The 27,761-nt window shown below is 31.8% G+C and overlaps 1 protein-coding gene across 3 annotated transcripts; it reads left to right on the forward strand.

Annotated features, from left to right (window-relative positions):
• The first annotated feature begins 430 nt into the window (after positions 1–430).
• On the forward strand, positions 431–27,761 carry LOC148611060 (uncharacterized). 3 transcript variants are annotated; one of them, XM_088591157.1, is made up of 8 exons: positions 431–601; positions 6,470–6,530; positions 9,900–10,052; positions 12,134–12,280; positions 19,923–19,987; positions 20,215–20,352; positions 21,775–21,812; positions 23,445–27,761. In XM_088591157.1, exons 4-8 carry the CDS (start codon positions 12,166–12,168, stop codon positions 26,464–26,466), a joined length of 3,378 nt encoding a protein of 1,125 aa, XP_088447283.1. In that variant the 5' UTR covers positions 431–601; positions 6,470–6,530; positions 9,900–10,052; positions 12,134–12,165; the 3' UTR covers positions 26,467–27,761. The 3 variants fall into 3 exon arrangements, with proteins under 3 accessions (XP_088447283.1, XP_088447286.1, XP_088447285.1); XM_088591160.1 differs by having other exon boundaries at positions 20,215–20,319; XM_088591159.1 differs by lacking the exon at positions 431–601 and adding an exon at positions 6,072–6,163.

Genomic DNA, 27,761 nt, shown 5'->3' on the forward strand with positions numbered 1-27,761 from the left:
ACAGGTATAAAATCGCGCTTGGTATTTCAAATCTAGTGGGTTGTCCCATTTTTTTTGGAACCCAGAAATATAACAAAACTTTATTTTAGCCAAAATATAAGAAATTCAATACATCTTTTAAATCATTTAAAATTTTAAAATAGGGTGAACAGTGCGCACGAATGGTCACTCAATAAATTTCGATCCAGGATTTTTATAAAAGAAATATTTAGCCCATTGTTTCGATTTCTAAATTTTACGGAACTAAAATAAACAATAATGGGGTTTTTCGGTATGTTTTTTTGTTGTTGTCAGGTCTAGCCGTCATTTGAACTCTGGTAAAACTATTAAATAATAAACAAGAAAAATATGTCAAGATTGACAAGAAGGTTGAAAACGATTGTTTTGATATGTGCCCCCAAAATTACAGGGTATTCAACCAATCAGATCGAAGACGAAAGCAAATATGGCGACCAGAAATTTCCGTCCTGTTGCGACTTGAAATAAGAAATCCTATAATATTTAGACATGTGATCATCCTTTCATCGCCTTTCATGATGTAGTTACAACGATAAATGGATATATATGTCTTGTCTATTTTAGAGTAGAAGAGAAAATTCAGGTTTGTTTAAAACTAAGACTAATAAATACATGTATTGCGGTAAACTGTGTTCACGACTGTTCTTGTACCATTTGGGATTCTTAGCTGCCCCTATTCCCCCTATTAGACTGATGTCTATCAATAAATCAACGTAATAGCTTGCATTCAAGTGAATGTTTCTTCAATCTTTGTACAGTTTCAGGAATTTAAATAGAGATCAATTATAGTCCGATTCTCAGACCTTGAACAGCTGAAGTCTAGATCTAAAACGTACACTTGTACCTAGTGTACGTGCAGTTCGTTTCAAGCTCATTGGTCTCAAAATGCCATATAGCGTACTTGTTTGTTAGTGTTGTAGCCAGGACCATTTTAATGGGGTAGCCTTTTGTATCAAGTGAAAGGGGCATTGATTTTTTTGTTGTTGTTTTCTATTGCAAACATGTTGAAGCCTTCAGAGGATCCCTGGCTGAGTCACCTCAAACAGCCAAAAACTTCTAATTTGATAGTCATTGCTTCTCTACCAAACACACCATATTTAAGGGGATAGAATGACAACTGGTTGGCTCAGAGTCAGAATAATGTGTCCAAGTTGGATGGCATGCTTTCTTATGGGCTGTTGGGTTCTGTGAGCTACACTCCTTGAGACACTTAGGTTTCCTGCACATACGCTAAACGCACGATAGACGAACGACATAGTAATAATATTGACATATAATGAAGACAGAAAAAAATACAAAATACAATTAATGAAATTATATAAACTAATAATAGCAAAAAAATATAAAAATAACAGCTACCCCAGGAAATAATCGATGTACAAAAATAAACAAACGCTCATATCGTGCGTTTAAACGAACTCTCCCAGCATTTAAACAAGCGCTTCTATCGTGCATTTTTCATGCATTTAAACGAACGTGATTCAATGTGTAAACGCATGATAAATGATGCACCAAGGCTGAAATGGGAAATGTGAACGTCTCAAGGAGTGTAGCACAATAAAGATATGGCTGAGCTTGTTGGTATAGTACTAAACAGGATCTGTTCAATTCGTCAATGTTGTGTTACTTTTAATCGGTTGCTTCGTTTCCTTTGTAACTTCAGTCGTTCAGAATGCATTTCTGTAATGTATCCAAATTCCACGAATCACTACCATTCTGTCTCTTTAAGTTTATTTTACAGGCATGATTTTCATCCATTTTTTAGGGGATTTCCACTATTTCCAATCTGGATTTTACCGTTACAATTCTTTTTTTATTGTATATTTACCTCTGATTTTGCCAGTTTCTGCTTTGTTTGTTGACCTGGTAAAATCATCTCTGATTTTAACTTCACATGGTAATTTATTAAGAATAATGGGAATTAATAGGATTTTGAAAATATCACATGATATACTGAGTTCTTCTAAGCTTCTGATGGAAGTCTCTACTTTATTGTAAAAATATTGTAGACTGTAAACAGTATTATTTTCTAGTCTACTAAAGCTTGCATGAGGGTATTTGTAATCGTTTGCTTTTGTCCTTAAAATTCTGTGAGTAATCAAACAGCTTCCTAGTAGTTGGCATTGGATTGGGAAAATCTGTCTATGGTTTGCAGTGCTTCCTCTGACAACTGTGCTCTCTAATAACAAAATTTTTGGACTTTTTTGAGTGAAGGATTTAGGTTAATGGTGGATGCAAGAGTCCCAAAATGTCTGCCGCAGCAAAATTTGCCCATCAAACTTAGTAAGAGTGAGTTTTGACAACTTATAACTACATGAATGTGACTCAGATGATGACAATGAGCTGCAGTAGATCTTGATTCAGTATAGAAATCTGGCGATGTAGAGGAAAGAATTTTTTGTACTTATCATATCATGGAATCTAAATCATACATATAAGAATTTTGAATTTCCTCAGCTACTTCATCGTCAAAAACTGCATGTACAACTTTGTCAATACATCTAACTTAAACTTAGAAAGATTTTATTTGTATAGGAATAAAAGTAGATATGGCTTTGGGAGGAGGGTTGCTTTACTCTGCAATTTTTGTGTCCATGAATGCATACAATGTACAGTCAGGGTGGGAAACCATTTTTTCCCCAACTTGCCATACTGGCTAGTGGAATATTGATCTTGCTAGCCAAATAGAAATTCAACTAGCCAATTTTTTTTGGTTTTTTGTCTGTACTATCATCTGTTTTCTCTTGGATTTGACTATCTTCTGCCTTTCTTTTTCTTTCTTCAACTATCTTTTCATTTGTTTCTAGATTCATCAAAAACTTTTCCATTTTGGACTATTCCCCCCAGTTGAAGTTTTTTAAGTACTTAAAGTACTCCATTTCTGAACTCATATTTTAAAAATAAAATTATATATCAACAGATTCTGAAACAAGAAAATGTTTATCATTTGCTTCTTGTTCATTTTTATTTTGACAATAAACAAATAATTTGCAAGGTAACATTTCATAAATTACCCAGATAATTTCGTTTGACTACTAATACGAGATCTGGACTGTCACATAGGTTTTGGCACATCCCGTTTACTGGAAATTAAAATGGCAGATCGTTAACAATGCTTTACAGGGCAATAAAATTGTGCAAAATTCACTTGACATATTCAAGATAAACCTCTTAATATGTAGGGAACATATTTTTAATGTATGATGTTGAGGGATGTTTAACTAAATAAGCTGTTGGCTGGTTAAATTTCATTGGAATTCGCCAATCAAATGACGGTCGCCAAATTGACAAGTGTAAGCTAATGAGAACTCGCCAAAATACACATCAACTCGTATTTGGTGAGCTGGTGATCAGTGGTTTCCCACACTGACAGTGTATTTACATTTCATGCATATTACTAAAATACATGAACATGTAAACTTAAACAAACATATCTGCCATCACTTTGACAAAAGACAGAGAAAAATTGTTAAATGGTATTTTTTGCTTTCTTATTTGACAAAAATAATTTGTTTAAAGAATATGGTTATCAGAAATTTCAGTATTTAAACTTGTAACGTCGTTGGTTGAATGTTGCAGCACTGTTAAGTAATATTGTTCATCTTAATTTACCTCTAGTAAAAATTTTGGCTGTTGCCCTTTGAGAAACATTCCCAATTTGTAAATATCGAGGCTTAAACTTTGTCGTAAAGGCATGTAAAAATTTCCCAAACATAGAAAGTTTCAATAGCTTACAATATAAGCCTTTAAATAAAATATTGTGTTTCAATTGGAAACCGTTTGTTTTTGCTATTATGAAAGCACTTTAGAGATCCAGATTATGATCAACACATTGTTTGTAATGCATTTGATGTTTATTTTGGAACTACTTAAAAAAATATGCATAAAGGGTGGGGTAGTTTTGAAAAAAAGCCAACAAAGCCACTGCTGTTTTAAATGTCTATTTCACTTAAGTGAATGAGGGTCCCCAATAAAAATGAATACACTTCAGATAGTAGTCAGACTGTTTACTCCTGAACCTGACATAAATGCAAACAAGTAATAAATTAGTACATTTTTTATTGATCCAGAACAGTGAAGTCAGTCCTAATCCTGTGTATGATTCATTGAAGAATTGGATAATGAATAATTTTGTTCCATTTTTATTGTACATGTAAAAGCGTTGACCATAGTACATTTTCGATGATGCAAACTAGTGCTTAATGTTGAAAATATGCATCCTGTTCACCCTATTACATGTTGATGAAACATCAGAAATTAATCATTTATTTCTAATTATTACATTAGACATTATTTGGACTATTTACAATATGTCAACAGTAAATGGTTATGGCAAATTATTAACAGCAAAAAATATTTAAATAATGCATGTGATACATGTTTCTCTTGTTGAACATGTACATGTATATAGGAATCACCCCATTTGTTGGTCTGTCTGTCCACATTTCTTGTATGTGCAACTCCTTCTTAACCGCTCAATGGGTTTTGATGGAATTTAATAGGAAGGTTAGTGTACTCCTTAGGCCCTTAAAGTGCTGTGGGTTATTTAGTTTGAATACTGGGCTATTGAGGACAGTACACTGCCATCTTGCTACCAGCACTTTGCTATAAGATTTGTTAAAAATGGGTATTGTGGTGATTACAAACCAGTATTACAGGAAACCCATGAGCCCCAGGTCATTTACAGCATCCTACAAGGTAATTAGCTCCCTGGATAGCAGTAAACAAAATAACCTCATGGTCACCCAAGTGTCTGAAGCCAGTCAATAATTATATCATTGCCAGACAAGATTTTTAATTAGTCACCCATACATTGGCCACAAATTAGTTTTAGGGAGGTGTCATTCAAAACAGGCCATGGTCAAAGGTAAATCAGCTCTGACCTAATGCACATGACCATTTATAAATGCAAGGTGATGAAGTGTCGATTGTTACACAATGTTCAACATACCTAAAAAAAGAACATCAAATTCCCTAACAATAGTTATTCTATCAGATACAAAAACCTTAAAAAGAAGAAGGAAATAGCTGACTTTTGTTTACACTGTCATCCAATGTAGGGAGAACACATGCTTATTGGCTGGAAAATTGGTAAGATTCCCAAAGTCCTTAAATAGTCCTAAAGGTGTGAGAAATTATTATTATTAATATTGACTTTAGTCCTGATTTCAAGAATGTACGTTGGGTTTCTGTCATGAATGAATTCCATTTTAGTGAAAAACAGGCTTTGTGTCAACTTATTATTTTTTTATTCTACCAACAATACTGGTTCAATGGTTTTTATAGTCTAGTATAAAATCCTAGCTGGGCTGGCTCTTCTAATGACTTCCTGAAATTTGGCAACTGCCACTTTTCTATCAACATCAATTTTTAGGCCAAAGTTGTCTAGTACATGTACCTCACTACCTGGTATTTTCAATTCTAAACCTTTAAATATAATTGAAAGTTGCAGAGACTAAAAAGGAGTTGAATAGTGAAGGAAGCTATTAAATGATCAAAAGCAACAAATTTGCAGGTAAATATTTATCCATGAAGAACCCTGGGTGTTTGTATGTTTTGAAGAGAATTTTTATGAAGAATTATTTATTTTAATTTGATAGAAGGTCTTTTTACTTTTAACATATGTGCAAGTATATAAAGAAAAAAAAACTGCAAAAAAGTGGTTATTATTGCAGTGTTAAACATAAAATCCAAAAATACTGGGGAGAACACTGATGAGGTTAAAGCTTGGATTGATTTTGGAACTCATGAATTGAACCATTTGGGAATTAAGAGCATAAATGGGACCACTCTGATTGATTGACTTGACAAAGTCATAAGGTGTGTCCACATGTACCTTTAAGTTTATTGTTATAATGCATTAAAGGTGTAGATAACTAATAATGGCCATTATATTTATACATATGGATGTTGTTTATAGAAATCAGCAGTACTTATGGTACCAATTAATTCTTTTATAAATAGCCAGATAACTGCTTAGTGTTTACTTGTAGTTATATGATAAAGCTTGAGTATTATCTGGCTATCGACCAGAATAGATCTTGATCATTGAAGCGTTTTATTTCATGTTTAAACACCTATGGAAATGTGCCTTTGTTGTCCTTTAAAAACAGTATGGCTGACATACTAACATTGTTATAATCAGGTAAATTTGAATGTATTGACAGTAAAATATACTTGCCACTTGTATACATCTAATACTTGTAGTCTTTGCTGATTGTGTGTATTTAAATTAGCTCTATTTCTGTTTTTTCTATTGTACTATGTCAAGAGAAATTAACACCTGAAATTCACAGCACTATGCTGTAACCTGAATATTATTTCTTTCCCCTCATTTTTGCAGAAGTATAGATTGATCAGATCCATACTACACAGTTGTATGTACATACATTTGTACATTTAAGAATGTTGTTTGTTACTATGAATATTAATTTGCTCTCTTCCATTTTAGATCAAACAAAGGACAACAGGAAGATTTATTTATACTTCCTTGTTTGGGATATTGTGGACAGGTAATTATTTCGGTTACATTATTAATGTTAGGCACCACAGATTGAATTTTAAAAAAATGTTTCCAAATCTATTTCCTTTTACTTTGAATTTTACTATTTGAAATATTCAGTTACTGGTAGTGTATCATTCTTTTGCACAGACATTTCTCTTGAAACCTTCCGAGAAGAATGTTTCCTTTCATTTATGTTGTCACAAACCCATTCTTAATATGTAAAATTTTTGTCTTTTACATTAAAAAAAAGGTGTAGTTTACATCTGGAGGCACTTGTACAGTTCCTCAAATGATCCCCACATCTATTTGACTGATCGATGACTGCTGATGGATCACCATCTGATGACCAGTGACCCATCTCTATGGCAGTTTTGTTATGTAAAATGACAATGATTGGTTCATGTAAATTTTGGAATTTCCATCAGAATGAATACAGTATAATACCATATTAAATTTATCATAAATTTAAGATATTAAATCAACATATTGTGAAAGAAGCATAAAATAAAAGTAATTAATTGATGTTAAAATCTATTGCATTTAGAAGATATGTGTAAAAATTGACAAATGAAACAATGGAATTCATAAATTATATTTACTGCTCAGTGGTCGTGTGATGCAATCACAGGTTTGATAGGTTGATGACTGATCTAAAACTGATCTACGATTGATGACTGATTGCAATTAAAGTTGCACAGATCATTTCAGATAATGTGACAAAATCAATACATATATAAATTTTTAAATTTTTCGAAAAATGTTCATAGATATAGTTGAAAATGTAGTATTCATTCTAATTAGAATCTTGCAGACTGTGGCTTCTCGAGTACCTAATTTAAAGAAGTACTATCTTTAAAAATAAAGATAGCCAACACAGTAAAATTTATTCTTTTTACTTATAATTTTATACATTCATTCAGGAAATAACATGTGTCGTGCAATTTCAATTTTTGATACAGTTTTTTTAACACAGTTATCAGTATTTGGCCAGTCAGGAAACAAAATTGTGATCAGATGACTTGTGTTTCCATGGAAGAGCATCGTTAAGGTCAAAGGGTAAAAAGCAAAACTATATCAGCTGTGTCGAAAAAAAAACCATCATGTACAAGAATTTTTCAATTTAATTTTGCACTGCCATAAATGTTGACCCTGAATTTTAAGACTGGACAATATCATGAAATTTAACATTACAACAAACATTTATATTAGTGAAGAAGCCATGCTGAAAGAAGAAACAGATTTGCAATGAATTTTCATTTACAAAACTTACTAACCTGTGAAGTACATTCAAGTGTACTGTGTTAAACATAGAGTATGGAACCATAGTTAATGCTGACTGTCACATCAGCTTTTAAAAAGGGTAGAAATAGTTTGTATAGGTACTGGTGCTTTATTGCCATTATGTTTTACTTCTATCGTGTCTATGGATATTTTGTAAATGACATTTTGTCTGGTATTAGTCGGTTTATTTGTTTTGTCTTGATTCCAATTGATCAGTGGTGGTAGTACACAATGTTAATGCTTTATCAATAACTTTCTACAGATCTATCTGTATTCTACTTGTTATATCTACGTATATTGTACATGTGCATAAAATAGGAAATGATTGTACTAACCAGCATGGTTATATAACATTGATTTAGATATAATCTAATCTACTAACTGACTATTGATTATACATGACACAACATCTATCTTTCAAAAGTTTTACATTTCTCCCTTATCTTGCTCAAGAAGGGCTCTATCATCACCTGACTATGCAGATTACATCATTCAATTCTCTTGTAAAATCTGTTCTATATTCAGCAAAGTATCTGAACAACAAATATTTCCAGATTAGATCTGTCCATGCATTAAACCTGGATAACATGGTTTGATATCAATTTTCCTTGTCAGTGCATTTTGTTGATAGAAGAGAAATACATTTATTATGCTTTGGATTATTAAAAGTACTGATGAGTCAATGACATTTACGCCTTCTGCAAGCTAAGTTTGGAGATATATAGGTTTCAGTTTGTCTGTCCGTCCGACAACAATGTCCACAACTACTCGTAGTCTTATATTACCAACTGGATTCTAACTTAATGCAGTCTTAGTTCAATATATGTAGATTATGAAAGGTGTGGTATTTTTTTTTGCCCTTGTACCTATGTCAAGGCAAGGTTCTGAATGCTCTAAAATACATGCTATACTGATCTTAAGCACCGTTAGGCCCATTGTATCAACTATCGTACAAAAAAAGTGCATCCATTTCGAAGGATTGAGGACCATTTTTTTTAATGTTTTTTCTATATACATGGTTTTGTTACCTAAGCTTTTTTATTAGAAACTAATTTAAAATTCAGCAATATTCCCAAAAAACTACAAGAAAGGCATTTTTGAAAGAAAGTAATAAAATCTAAACAATGTATGTCAGCCAAATCATGTTTACATGTCCAATAAAGAGGTACATACATCTTATGATACATGTATTACTATGTAGCAGTGATAGAGATATTACCAGATATACCACTGAACCTTGATTTGTTTTTAAGTTATTTAAATTTCATTACATGCATTTGTCTGCTATTGCCATACTAACTTTACTTCTCCCAAAATAACTTGCTTTGTAATTGAGTGGCATTTGTCTGCTATTGCCATACTAACTTTACTTCTCCCAAAATAACTTGCTTTGTAATTGAGTGGCATTTGTCTGCTATTGCCATACTAACTTGACTTCTCCCAAAATAACTTGCTTTGTAATTGAGTGGCATTTGTCTGCTATTGCCATACTAACTTTACTTCTCCCAAAATAACTTGCTTTGTAATTGAGTGGCATTTGTCTGCTATTGCCATACTAACTTGACTTCTCCCAAAATAACTTGCTTTGTAATTGAGTGGCATTTGTCTGCTATTGCCTTACTAACTTTACTTCTCCCAAAATAACTTGCTTTGTAATTGAGTGGTTCATAGTATTCATTTGTATGTCATTTCATATCAAAACAGTGAAGTATTGACCCACATTGAGACAATATTTTGCTGTGATGAATAATGAATAGAAAAGTAGAAATAATGTAAATTGATTGAATGTTTACAGAGCATGCTATCTGTTTGGTAATGACTGGATATTGGGTTTTAATGAATTAGAGATGAAGGATCAATTCAAACCTGTGTTTGTGGTATTCTTTATTGATTTTCTAGCATCACACAAAGTATAGAGGTTGATCTCAATTAAATTAACTACCTTAATACAAACTGGGTTTTACATGTACATTGATATTATGTGTGAAGTTCACATCTTAAATGCATTGAGAGGTGTCATTGTGTGTTGTTAAAAGGACTGTATTTAAAACTGTACTCCATGAATTAGGAATGATATTTAAGGTGTCTGTTGCAGGTCTTAAAGGGAATTAACTTTGGCTTGGTCTACTCAAGGAAATAGTGTGTAACTGACCAAGGGGACTACTTAATACTTTTGACTTAGAGTATTTGAGGATAACCAAAAAGCTGAGAAAAGAAGTCAGTTACTGGCTCTGATTATATATCTACGGTAAGTTGTAGATGGTAGGTAAAGTTCACTTTGTGAAAATGATGTTACATTAAAATTTGGGCTTATAAAATTTTGAATCTCAGGAAGTTTCATTTAAACATCATTTTGTAAACATGTTGACTTGAACTTTCAAATTCCTTGTAATTGTTATTTCTATATAAACTTTGCTTTGTATAAGTCACACCAAGATTTTAACACAAAAGAAATACCATTGAGCCAGGGTGGAGGAGTTAAAGACAACACAGCTTTACATTATAGTTAAAATTCTAAACTTTTAGTTGGTTATCTAACTTAGTAAACTTCTTTTTTTGATAAAATGCAGAAAAAAAATACAAAACACTTTGCTGTTCATAAATAGAGTATAAGAAGTTATTTTATTTTACCTGTAAGTAATTGACTTAAAAGTAAAATCCATATTTAGTCAATATTTCATTATTAACACCTTTGTGTGACACATATGGTGTAATGGTTGTGTAAGGTTATCATTGGTTGTATGTTGATATTCCTGTCTATCCTGTAAATTACTGGAGACTAGTGTTTGACAGGCTTATTTTTATGAAAATTTATCATATTTCGACTTGTGTTATAATATCTTAAAGATAATCATAAATTAATTGTACATGTAGTTAGAATTAAGTAATTTCCTTGTTTGGAAGCTTCTTGTCAATAAAACTGTTCAGTTTTATAGCATAAATAGCTAGCCAACTTTTTTCATCCCTGAGCTTTAAAAACAGGAAGATCCATTGGATTCTCTTATTCATCTATGAACTTTGTATCTCTATGAATTATACAAAAGCTTTCACCTTTGTTCAGTCAATACTGTTTAACCAAAAATCAATATTACATATCCTGTGTTGTACATGTAAATAAAGTATTTAAAGAAACCACACAATGAGATACTTATTTACTTTTTATGTAATCAATGTTCTTGGAGAATGAGGCAGAGATCAGGGATGTTTTAAAAGGTCAGAAATGGTATGGTACAGTTCATGTATTGGAATATTTTAAATAAGGATCAGTTTGAGTCTTCAACATTTCAAAGACAGGAGAAATTGTTAACTAATAAGTCATTTATATGGTAGGATGATCTACAGTTTCTAAAGAAGCATGAACTAGTTTTTGACAGCTGAATAATTTTCAAGATAGCTTTGCTAGAGTAATGGCCAAAGTTGTTGAATTAAAAAACTGATGGTCCATTTCAGTTATTAAATTATTTTTCTGAGGCTGAATTGTTGACAATTTTGACACAATTTATAAATTTGCAATTAGATGTGCATGTATGAATGTTTTCACATTAATGAGGTATTAAAAAATGAATATTTAGTGGACAGTGTTTTCTGACAGAGATAAGGTTTTTCTTTCTTTTATTAGACCCCTCAAGAAGATTTTCAAATCTTTGCTCTGAACTTACAATTTATGAAAGGTGAATTCAAAATATTTGTTGTGATTTCCGTCAATATTGGAACAGAAGTGTAACATTTTTTTTATTAAGGTAACATCAACATATCCTGGTGAAATCAATTTTGTTTTTCACTGAAGTAAAAATAGTTTTAAATTTTCATTCATACATTCAGCTCCTGTTGTCATTTGAGTATCAGTGCTAATTGTAACTGTTCAGTGTTTTAAGAAGGTAGACCTAGGGTAAGGGACATAACTCTTGAAATCAGTGATATGTTAGTATCATATTCAATTTCACCAAAGCTTATCAAGCTTTCATTTGAAACAGAATGAAATCAGTCCAAGTTACTTTGATGCTTACACAAGATTGATGTAAAATGTTGAATACAAATGTTCCAATGATTTGTAAGAGTTGTGTCCCTTACCCTAAGTATACCTCCTAAAATGGAACTATGTAAATAAACCAACTGAATTTTGTAAATCTGTATAATTACTTAATTCAGAATTTATATTAAAAAGATGATTTACACAAAGTTGTGGGTATTAAAAATATAATTACTTGTGTCTCAAAAACTGCTTGTTAAATCACTGCATTATACATGGTATTTATTTCTCACCAATTTTATAATCTATTGGTAAATATTACTCATTGCATTGGTTAATATGCATGGATTTTTTTGCAGGTGTTTTTTTTGTCAAAAAGAGTAGATAAAAGATGAAATCCATGGTGACAAAGCCAAGCTCAGGAACAGGTGCTGGTACCAGTTCTGGGACCAGTTTACCCAGTGATGGTGACGGGGGTCCCAGTGGGGACACAGATAAATCATCAGGTAAAGAGCCTTTTCTTCTTATGTTCTTAAGTTGCTGTATAGGAAGATCTTTTATATAAATGTTCAGGTTAGTATAATGAGATGTGTGACCTGTCTCCAATCCAGAAGTAAGAAATCACTCAGTCGTAATGATTTTTTTAATATGTCAAAACAAATTCAAGTCAAGATGTCGCCATTTTCAAGTGATACATCAGTTTCATTAAAAAAAAAATAATTTTCTTGTTTTTTTTTTCAATTAAACAAGAATCATATTGATAATTTGTACTTCAGATATTCTCTGATCACTTTATAAATGAGATGAGACTTTGTTTTGACATCTAGTAACATTTTCTTGGGAACTATAACACAGACACTTATGTTGAAATATTTAGTAGTGGCATTTACAGTACATGAGATATAATATTGAGTTCTTTATAAGTTGTTATATGTTTATCGTTCACAATTGCTTTTATTTTCATCTTAATTCACTAGTCTTTCATGCACTGTAAAAGGATAGCTCATTAGCCTAGCTGCTGTTCTATACAACTACAAACTCATCCATATATAGGAAGATAAGGTCAATGAATGATTAACATATTTGTATTGATCTGTCAAAAACGCATTTGTAATTAAGTCATAAATGGTGTTGTCTAGAATAGTTAAACATGTTATCCCTGGCATTACTGTACAGTACGTAATGTATAGGCAGAAATGACCATTTATGGCAATTTTTGGCAAGAGAATCGATAGGGTTATCATGTAATGCAGTGCCATTTTATTTAGCTCTATGGGTATATTTGATAATTAAAGAACGAATGGTAGACCTGTCCAATGAGCTGTCTTTCACTGTAGCTGCCATGTGTATATTTTATCATGGTGTTAACTAGTTTTGGTAGAAACCATTGACCTGTTGTTGCATGCTTTTGTTAAATAAAACTTCTTTATACAGTAATATGCAGAGCAGTTATATTTTACACATCTTTTCTGTCTTTTTTCATTAATATGAAGATTTCTCTTTATATTTTCAATAAGTTTAGTATTTGTAGTCCATAACCATAATTGACAATTTCTTTCATTTTAGAAATGACAATAGTTATTTTAAGAAACATAGGAAGCATTTTAAATTATGATATGGGTATCTTTTTGTCTTTATTTGTTTTAACAGAAAGTTTTAAAGGCCATATCATGTTCATGTAGATAACCAAAACTGATCTTTTTTTTAAAAGCATGAAAAGTTGAGGATGTCTAATGAATGTTTACCCTTGCAGGATAAGGAGAAAAGTTAACAAGGCATTCATTGCTAGTAAGATGTGAAACAAGCAACTGCATTTCTTTTCCAGTTGTTTCTTCATTTTTGACCACAAATAAATTAAATCTTTGACCAAACTTCAAGGCCAATCACACAGTTATTATCCTGTCACAAACTGCTTAACTGTTGATTAAAAAAAAATCTAGATTTTTTTTTACTACTTCAGGCCTTTTTAATGTCCAGAAATGCACTTTGTGGCTTTAGTTATGTGAGTTTTTTAACCAGTAAATATTTTTCAGGTGTGCTGTTCCGGCTTGTTTCTACATAACATTAATGAGCAAAAATCTGATTTGTTTTCAGTCGGAATAAATGACAAAGATTGATGAAGGTAAATAAAGATGGAAAATGTAACAAGTGTAGGATGAAATATTTCTCAAATTTGATGTCTAGAAGAAAATTAACAATTAGTAAACAAAAGCTAGACTGGTTGTCTATTTCTAAAATAATTTTATCAATACATGTATCTTAGGTTTAAATTATACAAAAAATCTTTTGTTTGAAACTTGTGTGTTGAAATTTTGGCACAGATTTCAGACACACTATTTATTTAATATCATTTAGGATTATATTAAGTATTATTTTCATTTTATACATAACTTTCAATGGAAGGATTTATTCTTAAAACATTGAACTTGTAGACAGGTGTACTAATAAGAGTTTTTGCCCTTGTCTTAAAGGTCATGGCCACTATCAGGTAATGTATTTCTGCATTTTATTCATGCCTTCTTTGTATTATAAACATCGACAACAGTTGTAAAATTCTCAGATTAGTGTAGACATTCATGCAGACAATTTGTTTCCTTTTCTTTGGTAAAATTTAGAATAGCTAATTTGGGTTGTTTCAGAATATTAATGAAAGATTGAAACCAACTTTTCAGTACCTGGATCAAACTCACTTATTTTAGTTACAAAAATTGACATGTAGTTTGATGTACAAGGGAACCGATTGGCTCTGAATGTCTGTATTGAAGTCGGAGAAATTCAAGATATTTAAGTATTATCCATCTTTGCGTGCCTTTGGTTTGTAGAGAGAGCTCTTTAAGCATTGTTTTTACTGTACAGAGTGGTTATAATTTCACTAAAAGCTCTAAAATGTAAGTTAAAAGCCTTTTTGGAAAGGTTTTTTTTTTTTAATCAGAATTGCTTTAAATTTGATTACTAAGCATTTCAGAACATAAGACTTAAAAAAAAAATAAAATTCTCCTTTTTTTTCTGTTAAGTTTTGATCTGATACCTAGGTTTATATTGCATGGGTATGGGATAACATTTTCAGCTAGCATGATCCATTTGTGATTTGTTCCCAGAAATATGACTTATAAAGAACTCAATTTAAGTTACATATGAATTTGTTGATTTTGAAGTTTATCACTTGAAAAAAAAACAGTGTGTTATCAATTTTTGTACTACAATTAATTCACTATATGAATGTTATTATGTTGTTAACCATGTATGTAAATGCCACTATGTATACATGTTGATTGCTGTAACAAGTATTTTGAAGAGTTATCTTCCATTTTTGTCATGAATTTCGACTTGAATTACTTTGCAAGGCTTTCATTCTCAAGCAATTAATTCATTGGTACAGTAAGCAGTCAATAAGTGATGCATTTTCCTTCTGATCTATAATTATTGAGGGAATTACGTATCATAAGAGTTTATATTAAAGACTCACCCATTTATTTCATGTTGCTTATCCCTCCTCATATAGTCAGTGTCATTGAATTAGACATAAATTTGTGCACACAGGTTAGGGGTTCATGACCTCTAACCTTGTAACTCATATGTTTGCTGTCTACTCTCAGGCCTGATTCCTCCATGATTCAACAGCAGGTTAGAGGGTCACGACCTTTGACCTTTGTACGTTTGTGTTTCTCTTCTAACACCTATCTCTGTCTGCTCTGCCGCTAGTTGTATTAGTGGCGTGCGCCGGTTTTGGACGTTGTGTTAACCTTGCTGTTTTCTTTGACTAACCCACCCCATTATATTCTATACTTTGTAACTATTTAGCTGGCCCTTTAAATGGTGTTGTTTATCCTCTCTGCACACGACCAAACTCAACTTCAAATGGTTATGCAGATCTACAGTTTAGTTCAAGTTTTAAGAAGTCTTAAGTACTAATTCTTTACAAGTTGAAAAAATGATTATTTTTGAACATTTAAATGATATTTTTTTCCATGCTAGAAATGTGAGAACAAATGAAACCTGTGTAAGTTGATTTTGGTCCTCTTTGCTTTGATCATAGTTTTATCACTATATGCTTGTTACATTTAATTCCTTATTTGGGAACACTTTTAATGAGTCATGCTTGGTACATCAATGCACCACAAAACACACGGTAGGTTTGGGTAGATTAATTGTATTACATATAGTGGAGATTAAATAGTTCAATTTTTGGGATGTTCAAGTATTAACAGAAGATGAATTAAGATGCAGGAAAAGTGAAATGTAGAAAGTAGCTAAGTTTTCAATAGGGTATCATTGTTAACCTAAAAATGCCTTTCTTTTTTACTTGAAAGCTTTTTTTATTCAATTTTCAAACTGCTTTTAGTTTTTATTATCTCCCTTGATATAATTGTTGTACATTTTTCCATATGAATGTAATAGCCAGTTAGTTAGTATATGACTAATAGTATTATCCCTGCATGCAAAACTATACAGAATAATCCTTTCTTTTTATGCTATTTACATCTTCATTATTTAAATTATGCATTTCCATTGGTTAAAAATGGCAATTAAAATTTATTATGAAATCAAAGTTGATATGGTTTTAAGTATAATGCTGATAAAGATTTAAATTAGCCCATCTAAGGGCTTAGTCTTCAGTTATATACATTCCTTATTCCTCATGATATAAATACTGATGACAGAGAACGTCTCAAGGTTTTATCACAAGATGTTTTTTTTTGTTTTGCTATTATTTGATTTTTCAGCATGAGGAATATAACGGGGAGGTATCTATGTACCACTGTTGATGCTTCATTTGCTTGTATTTAATTTAGAACTCCCTTTACATATACTGCATCAAAACCCAAGAGATTTTTTATTACTACACTTCTCTTCACTTATGTGTGAATGGGTGTTCAAATATTTTTTTCTTTGTCAAGATCGTTTTGTTTAGATTTTAATTAGGTTTTTGATTAAAAACCTAATCAAATAAAATGTGAGTATAGAATCTGGAAACTGTTTAGCTAGTTTTTGTTATTGTATACTATTTATATTGTGCTATTTCATTAACATTTGTTCCTCATTAAAATAGGATTTAACAGTTTTATATCAACAAATTCCCAGCAGGAAATTCGCACATCTAGTTTTTCCGTCTTCTTTCACTCTTTAATGTTTTGGTTATTATTGTTTTTACACTGTACACAAACATTGAACAACAACATTACTAATGCATGTTTGTCATACAATTGAACAACCTGATTCTTTTGAATTCTGAAAAAAAAATGTCATGCTTTGTAGCATTTAAAAAAACACAGTTAAAAAATGAAGAAGTGAACTGTTTCATTTCTGGATCTGAAATTAAGTAATAGGCTACAGTTTGTAATTGCATTGAAATTAAAAATGCTCAGTTAATCAGTCTTTTATTAATTAAGAATGACATCTTCCACTTAGCCTCAATAGCTCTCACAATACAGAAGCATAATGGTCATTGGGTCAACAACACCTCACATGATGGCTCTTCTCACTAATCCTAACCTTTGAACTTTATACCTAAGTTGGTGTAGGATTGCATGTTATGTTGTCAGAATGAACTTTGACCTCTTGAACTTGTTTGTGACCTCTAGATTTTAACATGGATATGGTTGTGTGAAGATATGGTTCATTTTTCATTCATAAGAAATTTTGAATAGAGAACACGTTTTATACTGCATTGAAATTTTATGGACTCTAGAAGTTTTATTCTAATAAATGATGACATTTATGTAATGATGTGATGGGAAAAGTCAATACCTGTGACAAATGATTTGTTTTGAATCTTTGTTGTATAGATTTGATGTCTGCATGACTGTATTTGGTCAGTTTTAAGGTGCTTAGATTGTGCATGAAATGTTTTTATTGAGAATATTTAAATGAGTAATTAATTCTAGCCAAATGAAAGGTAACTTCTTAGAAGTGTGTCTTGTCTTCTCCACAAATATAAAGTAACTGGAATTATATATGAGATATCTCCTTATAGTGAAGTATTTGCTAGAACCAAGTATTCGTTTAAGTTAAATATTTTGATGGACTTTTTAGTAATGTATTGATTTAACAAAAAGTAATTTGTTTCAGTATCAAATTGACGATTTATTGAATAGAAGATAGAAGGTGTGTTTGAGGAGATATCTCTTGATTAGATCAGGACTTTAGTAGGCTTCAAGTATCACTAATAAGCTTTAGCAATTTGTTACTAGAGCATGGTATGAACAGTTGATACAAATTGCATGTGATTTTCATCGCTATAGCAGAGATATTAGGTCATTGGTTATTTATACGCTCTGATATTATAGGAATAAAGATGTATAACTCTAATTGACAGCTGTAAGTCAACTTCTATAAGTGGAACATGTAGCTTTTCACACCTTTGTCTTGCATGGTTATTTCAATATAATATTTTTCAAGCTTCTTTTGTTGAAATCCAATATTTAACACATTTATTTTGTTATCATTACTCTCATCATAACAGTCATGGTAATGTTTGCACTTCTAAATATATTAGAGATGATTTAGCACTTCCTTTACATTATATTGATGATTAAAACAAGGGGAGTTCACTCTGTTAGCTTACATCATGGTTTTAATATATGCCTTATTTAAAAGTGGAATTATGATGTCTTTACAGATAAAGTCATTCGTTGGTGACATAATAATTTAAATAGCACAATGTTAAATTTTTAATAGGCAATTAAAGTGGACTGGTAATATTAGAAATATGTTTGCACCAGTTAAAAAAATGGTTGTTTATATTCATTTACATTATCGTACAAACCTTCAGGTAAAAACAATTGATATTGTATATTTTTGTTATATCCACATATACCTGGTATTTATATGGTGTTTTTGTTCCAACAGGTAAAAAAAGCTTTGTGTATGTAGTGATGTTCTCCTCTAGCAGTCAGCCTCTCTCAGTTGGGTTTCCAGTGCTTAAGTACTTTGATTTTTTAAAACATTTATGGTTTGAATGTAAAAAAAAATACTTATTGAGGAAGATAAACAGGATACAGGAAATCAATGAAAATATGATATTAAAACTATACTTGTTTATTATGTAAATGATGAATATACAAAAATAGAACTGATCAGCTGAGAGACATGACAATCAATTTATTGAGATGACACATCAGCATTGATCTCTGCCAGATGCTTGAGCTCTTGTCAAAGTTTACCTTCTTTATTTTGAATGCAGATGGGAGAGTTCAATGCCATGTATAATTGATGTATTTCACAATTTGGGAATATTGCACGAACTTTTATTCTAGTTGGTGGATGTTAATACATGCACTGTGATTGCTACATTTTTAACAGTGTGAAGCTACTTATACAACTAATCATCAGAAGTTCCTATAAGTCCACCCATACACATATCCTATCAGGACAATCTTTACATATAGTTTGGGTTCTCAGAAAGTCATGATATAATACTGCATGGACTTGATTTTATTGTACTGTCATAACGTAGTCAAACCATTTTTTTTCTCAATATAGAATATTTGTTATAAATTTTTATGATTTTTATCTTTCAAATAGAAAATTTAATTCTGTTAATAAATGTAATCATTTATAAATAAGAAACTTCCATAGAAAGAAAAACTTGATGAAACATGATTGATAATAATACGTGGATAATATTCCCATGCTATAGTATGTATTTTGATTTTGTGCTGAATTATTACATGCTATTTGATACTTGGAATATAAGTATTAATAGTTTATATATTTACATGTAGTTCCCAAGCGTGAAAGGTAAGATCTTGTTTCCTTTCTTTTACTTAGCAATGCTGTGTGTCAGTCATGACTTTCTGACTTTAAAATTTTACTATGATTTTTTTTTTTGAGAGAGAACACTGTATAAACTATTTTTTCATTGAAACACTGCTTAAGTTTTAGCACAATGTAAATTTGAGATGCCCTCTGTTTATTCCTTTTCACCTCTAAATTGGAGATTTCCACCAGGTATTTTTACCTCCGCATAAAAGACTTCTGGTGTTTAGTTTCCAGTTATCCTCCTACTCTCTGGCATTTGGTTTGTCTAGCTTGTCAAGTGTATCCAGTATCTTTGTAGTGTAGTCATCAGATTACTGGTATTAACCTGCAGTAGTGGAGATATTTCCTCATAACCACCATTCTAATTCTTATTTTCATGTTTTTCAGCTAAGACAAATGTGGTGAAGTCTGTTCAGAAGGGAGAGAATGGAAGTGGCGATAGACCTCTTGAGGTAAACAGATTATGAATGAGAAAATAACAAATTCTGAGTAAATTATGGAACGCCCAAAATCCCCTGAAATAAGGAGCATTTTAAACAATCATCATTTCAACAAATATATATATATATTTAAGTTTGTATGTTCGTGCAAATAAAAAAAACTTTGAGGTTTCTGTCACAAAACTGACAAAAGTGTAAAATTGTGAAAAAGTTAGACAATTAACAGTACTTTTCTTCAGGTTAAAAAGAAGGGAAAGCTACAACGTTTAGAAGTTGGGCCACAAAAGAATGGACCTGACCAACCTGAGAAGACCCCAGACTCACTTGGAAATGGACCTTTGAAGGTTGATATTCCACTCCCACCACAGAAGCAAAATGTAAATTAAATGAGAATACAATTGAAGAACTAGTTCAATATTTCAGTAACAGTTAAAAAAAAGCATATGAATATTACATTGTTATTAGGGGATATTGTCTACATGTATTTATATTGCACAAGCTTTGGAGAACAAAATATATGCTTCTAGGGATAATGTTCCACAAGATTTTTGTTGCATAAAGAGGCATGAAGAGCTTTGTTTCTGTTATTAGTTACCTCTTGACTTCAAAGCTTTATTTAAATTAGTGAAGAACGAAGAACAGAAGTAATATGCATGTTAACATGTTTCTGTTTTGAGTAGTATGGTGCTTTACAATACCAGTTGTGTCTTTTGTGATCAATGAAAAATCTTTAAAAACTGACACCATCAACTTTATTTACATTAACAATAAAAAAAGAATAATTATCATATATTTCTACCTCTACATGCATTATAAACAAAGAATTAAAAAAAAGCCATTTTTTCTGAATTTTGTTGTTTTATAATGATTTAGCAATGGGGTTTGAATTCCAACAAACGAATACCTCTCATTGAAACCTGATTTTCTTTAGCAAGTCTATATATTTAAGTGTAAAATATATCATACAGCAGTTTAAATCATGGAACTCATTTGTTGATTTCATTACTTATACTAATAGTTATATTTGACCAAGTCTATTAAAAAATTACAGGAAATACATTTGTGTAAATGCGCTGATAAAGTTATTGATTCTGAATGTTAGGGTTACTATATACATTAAAAGCTTCATTTTATTTTCATTTGGTACTTTTATAGTTTTCTTGGTTCACTCAAAATACAATTTAAGTTTCTAAAGAAATTTGAAGTTTTCATACAAAATTTAAAAGTTCTACTGAATTCTGAAATCTACTTTTTTGTATACCACACACATAAATTAAATTCCAAGAGACCATGAAAATTGAAAACACCAATTATAAATACCTGCTTGTAATTGAACATGTTTAATTTTCTTGTTTTAATTCAGAATTACTTTTGGATATACGTCCATTTGTGTGATAAAGAATATGCAGTATAATTGAATAGGGAAAATTATTAAAGCATTAATGGATAAGGCACATATAAAACACATGTAATTCAATCATATCATATGAAGTACTAAATAAATGTTGTCACTGACATTATTGATTTTATTTGTTCAAAAATAATCATGAATTTTAATATCATATTAATGATGTCAGTAAGTCGGCCTCATTTTACCATAAAGTCATTCTGCTTAACAAACTTATATGCATAACATTATGTGGTGATTTCTGTATTTTTGTTATATTAGTTATAAGTCGGCCATTTTTTGGTCACCTTTGGTTTGCCTCAGGTCAACACATCAAGTCATAAATCGTGACCAATACTAAATTATCAGGTTCTTTAACATAATGCTTTATCTTATTACTATGTAATTACAGGATGTTAAAGATGCACAGAACAATGGACCAACTGACAAGTAAGTTTAATGACAATGACACTCATGTGATCAAACAAACATAATTCTTAGGACTCATTCTTATACTAAACAAAGGTTCTAAACTCGTATATCCCTATTATACTAAACAAAGGTTCTAAACTCGTATATCCCTATCGTACTAAACAAAGGTTCTAAACTCGTGTATCCCTATCGTACTAAACAAAGGTTCTAAACTCGTATATCCCTATTATGCTAAACAAAGGTTCTAAACTCGTATATCCCTATCATGCTAAACAAAGGTTCTCAACTCGTATATCCCTATCATGCTAAACAAAGGTTCTCAACTCGTATATCCCTATCATACTAAACAAATGTTCCAAATCTGTACATCTCTATCATACTAAACGAAAGTTAAAAGCTCATATAACCCTATCATATGGTTCATACCAATATGTGAATCTATACTGAGGGCTTTTAAGCTCAAATAGACCAAATGACCTAAGGTCTAAGGGAGCTATTTCTTGGTCAGTCATCTTTTGTCTGTTTTCCATAAAACCTCTTTGTATATAGATCTACTACATGGAAACCCCTTGACTGCTTTAAACCAAACTTAAAGGAATTATCTATAGAGTAGCCTGTATTGTTAGCCCCATTTTGGTTTGTCTTGTTTAAACAGGAAGGCTGCTTAGGGCCTTCTAATCATCTGGTTTTACCAAATGTTGAAAGATGAAAACCTCTAAAACAGTAATTCTAATAGAATAACTGGAGCAAATTTGGTAGAAATTATGTAAGGAAAAATCTCTTTAAAGGATATATGATTTGTGACCATTCTGATTTTTCAGGCTCTAGTTTTTTTGAATTATTTCCCTTTGTACTGCATTCTACTTCTCATGATGGAATGTGGCTATTTAAAACTTTTGTAGGAGGTGGATATGTATGTAGCTTTAAGAGTTTCTTGTTGGTTGTTTGTCTGTAATTTTTCCGAAAGGTTGTTACTTTACATAATTATTACTCATCAAAACATTTAAATGTTGTTTTATAGAAATCTAACATGATAAAAAGAGACATTTAGTGCTTAAAAAAATAATTAAAGATGAAAGAAGAAATGTTTGCAGTGTACTGATTTTCACTAAATAAGTGGGTATAATGATGCTCTACAAATCAACACTGATGAAATTAGTATACATGTAATTTTATTTAGACAGCAAAACTGAAGATGTTTGTCTATGAATCCTTGAAAATAAATACATTTACAGCATGTCAAAAGAATATATGAAGGAACCATATGTAAATTAGTAGAAAATATCAAATAAACCACTCAGGATGATAAAAAGTACCATCTAAGGATGTTTCCATATATACTTCTGTTATTTTTTAAATTTTTTATTTTGATAACCCAATCTTACAAAGGCTGGAAAGAAGTGCAGAGAAAGGCACTCTAGAAGAAATTAGTATATAAAAAAATAAACAAAAACAGATGAAAAGCTAACAATCAAATGTGCAAGGATTTATATTTATACTTGAAGGGATATTAGTTAAGAACAGTTACTCTTTTATTGTAATTGATATCAAAAGTTGGCGAAGAAGTTAAAGTAGCATTTATAATAGCAACAAAAACAGTTATATTTTTTTAACGGAACAGGAATGGACAGTTTTTTTTTCTATTTGTAGGAAAGAAGGTGGAGTTGTGTCTTTCTCGTTCAAAAAGACTGGGGCTAAATTAGGAAATGCTGCTTTTAATACTGAAGAAGAAAAGCAGACGGAAAACAGTACTGATGAAAAAGTTTCAGAAAAACCAAAGAAAATACTTAGTGCATTTACAAAAGTGAAAAATAAGGATGGTACGAAGGAGTTAGATTGGCCCTCAGAAATGATTCAACACACCACTACACAACCTGAGATAACATACAGTTGTAATCCACTCGAGTTTGATTATACTGCATTGTTTTCTAAACCAGTAGCCATATCACAGAGATTAAAAATCTTCTTGGAGGAGGATAAGAAAGAGGAATTAAATACAAAATCTGAATCAAAATCAGAAAATACAGCTACTGTCGATTTGAATAATGACAATGAAAATGATAAAATAGAGGTAGAGGGAGTCAGTTCAAAAAGCAAAGTGAAAAAGAAAAAGAAGAAAAAACGCAAGAAGCACACTAAAACTGCAAAAAGTGATAAAGCAGAGAAGGATAGAAGTGACAAGAAAAAGAAAAGTAAAAAACGCAAACGTGAAGACAAAGATGAGAATAAAGAAAACAAAGAAAGTGTGTCCAAAAAGCGTTCATACAGAAAAAGAACAGCAGAATCAATTGTTGAGTCTGGTCATGATTCTGATGGGACGAAACCAAGTAAACATAAAAAGAGGAAGAAAACTAAAAGGTCTAAAAAGAAGAAAAAAACTGAGGTGAAGTCCAGTGACAAAAAGAGCTCTGAGAAAACCCCAAAGAAAACTAAAGCAAAGAAGTCTTCAAATGTGTTAGAACATCTTATAGATGAAGTGGATGGGACTGATGTCAAAGTCAAGAAAGAGACACCAACCGAAAATAAAACAACTCCTAAAAAGGCGAACACTAAACTTACAATGGAGGTAGAGAGTAAATCTGTGACAAAACCCACAGAGACCAAACTAACTCCTAATGTTACTAACAATCTAAAAACTGATTCAGGTTCTGCTTCTGCAAGGAAGAGACAAACAAGTGAATCTAGTCATAGTGAAACTACTCCAAGTTCAGCTAAGAAATCTAAACTTACACCACGTCTTTCAAAAGAACCTGAGAAATCCACTGTTGTCAAGCAAGAGGATACTTGGAGTAAAATAGAACATATTTATGAACCTAAAATGGAAGAAAATCCTAAATCAAAGTGGGAAACAAGTGATAGTGAAGGTGACAATAAAATGGAAGAAAATGTGAAACAGAAAAAACTTACGAAGAAAGCCCCTGTTACTACTAAAAAAGAAATATCACCTCCTATTGAAAAACCCAAAATGAAAACAGAAACAATTTCTGTGTCAAAAAAGAAATCAAGGAGTAAAAGCTATGAATCGAGTGATAGAAGTGATAGAAGTTACTCAAGGTCAAGGACACGTTCTAGGTCAAGGAGACGAAGTAGGAGGAGTTCTTATTCAAGTTCTAGCCGATCTAGAAGTCGTTCTTACAGTACTTCTTCATATGACTCTCGATCTCGTTCTAGTTCATACAGTAGGTCTCGTTCCCGTTCAAGACGTTACAGATCCAGCTCATACAGTAGTTATTCTTCAGACTACAGTCGTTCAAGATCTCGGTCATCAAGACGTTATACTCGCTCAAGGTCACGGTATAGCTCTTATTCTAGAAGCAGAAGCAGGTCATCATACTACTCCACTTCACGGAGTAGATCAAGGTCATATTCTCGTTCATGTTCAAGGCAAAGCAAGCGTTCTTATTCACATTCTTCACATTCTAGCAAAGGAAGTATGAAAATAATGAATAGAAAACAGAGAAGGAAAAAGAATTTGCAGAAAAAGCAATCAGAAATGAGCAAAATAGATCCACTTAGTATTCCTCTACCTGATATAGGAGCTACTAAAAGTGAAAAAGTTGAAACAAAGGAGAATGATGATAAAAAGGAGAACTCTGATCCAACAAACATTCCCCTGCCATTGACTAATGATAAAACAGACAAGGATGATAATGTCAGTCTTCTGGCTCCACCCCCACCACCTCCTGGGGAGCAGAAACATATTCATAATGCTCCTCAACATGTTATGCCTAACTTCTTGGCCCCACCCCCTCCTCCTGGAATGATGGGGCCATATATGCCACATATGCCTCCTTATGATCCAAGGATGAGGATGCCACCACCACATTATCCTAACATGCCTCCACCTCATTACAATGGGCCATACTCTGGTCCTCCATATAGAAATCATCAGGAAACAATTAGGTCTAAGTCACCACCACCATTGCCTCCACCGAGGTCACCATCACCAAAACCACCACCACCACCGAAAAAGGAGGATAAGGAACCAAAGGCAATGTCAATGGACATTCCAGCTGATCAAGCTGCCCACTTTCAAAAGTTACAAAAACAGGCTCAGAAACATGCAATGAGATCACTGAAAAGACAAATGAAACAATTAAAAGGTGAAGATCCAAGTGACATTTCTTCTTCTGAATCTGAGGAGGAAGAGAAAGTTCCAAGCCAACAAGGAGAGGAAGTGGCAGAGGAGGATGTTCAGCTTTTACCAGTGATGTCCCCATCACTTAGTCTAGGACAACAAACTTACATTATAGCTCAACCAAATCAGGCATCTAATGCTGTAGGACATCAAATAGTTGTTGGCAGTGATGGCCGACAATTTATTATACCTGGAGCATCTGTCAGCTCCTTTTCTGGTCTACCTATACAGGCAGGGGCACCTGTCTTTGCTATGCCAGGGGCAGGTCAGCCTCAAGTTGTAGCTCTGACACCAGGTGCTGGTGCCACTCCAGCTCACTTAGCTGGAGCTGTTCAGTCTCCATTTTTAACTGGTGGCCTGCCTTTGGGTGCTTCAGCGTTGTTACCTGGACATCATCCACTATTAGCAGCACAGTCTCACCTGGGTGCTCTTCAGCCACAGTTAGTACCCGGAGCATCTTCTTTAGGACACCATGGACCTATTGTTGTAGGCAATCAAATTCTTGTACCTCGTTTTATAAGACCTGCCATATAGACAAACTGACTCGAGCTGTTTAAATTGCAGTTATATCATTATTACAAAAAAGCTGTTTTGTTCAATGCTCTATTTCAGTAGATTTAAACTTATATACTTCCTGTTAGCTTTGTTTAGCTGGTTTCTTTATTAAGCTTGATTTTCTTTTGTTCTTAATCTTAAAATTGAATTTAAGAGGTTTTTTTTTCTTTAAATGTATTTGGGTATTTTGAATAATGTGATTCTAAGTCACTTGTATATAGGATATTTATAGTGCTTTAATATTTCATTTCAAATTGTTATGCAAATGATCTTTTAAAAGTTTGATGGAAGAGAAAACAATTATAGTGTAAGGAAGAATGAATTGATATTTGATTTGATTCCATGCCTTATTTTATTTGCCAACATTAAAGATAATTTTTAGGCTTTTTATAGTGCACTTCAATTGTGTAAATTGAATTTTATTAATTTTGTGACAGGTGGTATTTATTTTTTGTTGATTTTGTTTAGTAAAATATTGTCATATGTGAGGCTATGCAAACATGAAATAGATAATAATCATATTGTCACAACTCCGATCATAACTTAATGTAGACATAACAAGTCTACTTTGGACTATTTTAGAAAAAATAATGAGTTGACATGTATTGTGCTACATGTATGCTTTGTGATAAGGATCAGGGTCGTGTCATAATTTGGTATTTTTTTTTATTGTTTTTGATATGGGTGAATGTGTTCAGTTGGTAAATTCCACTGTAAACTAGAATTCTTAGAGACTACTGGGTGTGTGATGATTACCATATATACTGTATTTATGTGTATATAGAATATATGGTCAATTAGATTCTAAGTCAGTATTGTACATTGGGAAATGTTTTCTTGAATTGTTTTTGTATGGCTGAATCTTTCAACTTGAACATTAAAACCCTGTTTCAACTTATTCAATTTCACCCTAATATTGAACAGGCACACGTTTTAGTCAAGAACCTTTTCCTTAGTAATTAAAAAAAGTAGCTATTAACATATATCATATGATTATTTCTGACCATCTTACTATTTTGTATTCAGTATGTAGGCTGATGCATTTGTTACTGTCTAAAAAGAAATATTTGATGGGGTAATTTCATGTTGTATTTGACATCAAGATTCAGCTATTTTAATTAAAGTTTGTGATTGAGTGCTTGTGCTTCAATTAAGATTATACTTAATTGTTGGTGATAATTATATTATTGTTTGTTGATAAATTAAAATTTGTAAAAACTATTCTCTAAGAACAAGAGATCATAATTTGAGTAATTAAAGCATTACTTAATGAA

The sequence above is a fragment of the Perna viridis genome, chromosome 7 (genome assembly GCF_037379345.1).
Source record: "Perna viridis isolate PV_CMFRI_1.1 ecotype Kerala chromosome 7, ASM3737934v1, whole genome shotgun sequence".
NCBI classification, from domain to species: domain Eukaryota; kingdom Metazoa; phylum Mollusca; class Bivalvia; order Mytilida; family Mytilidae; genus Perna; species Perna viridis.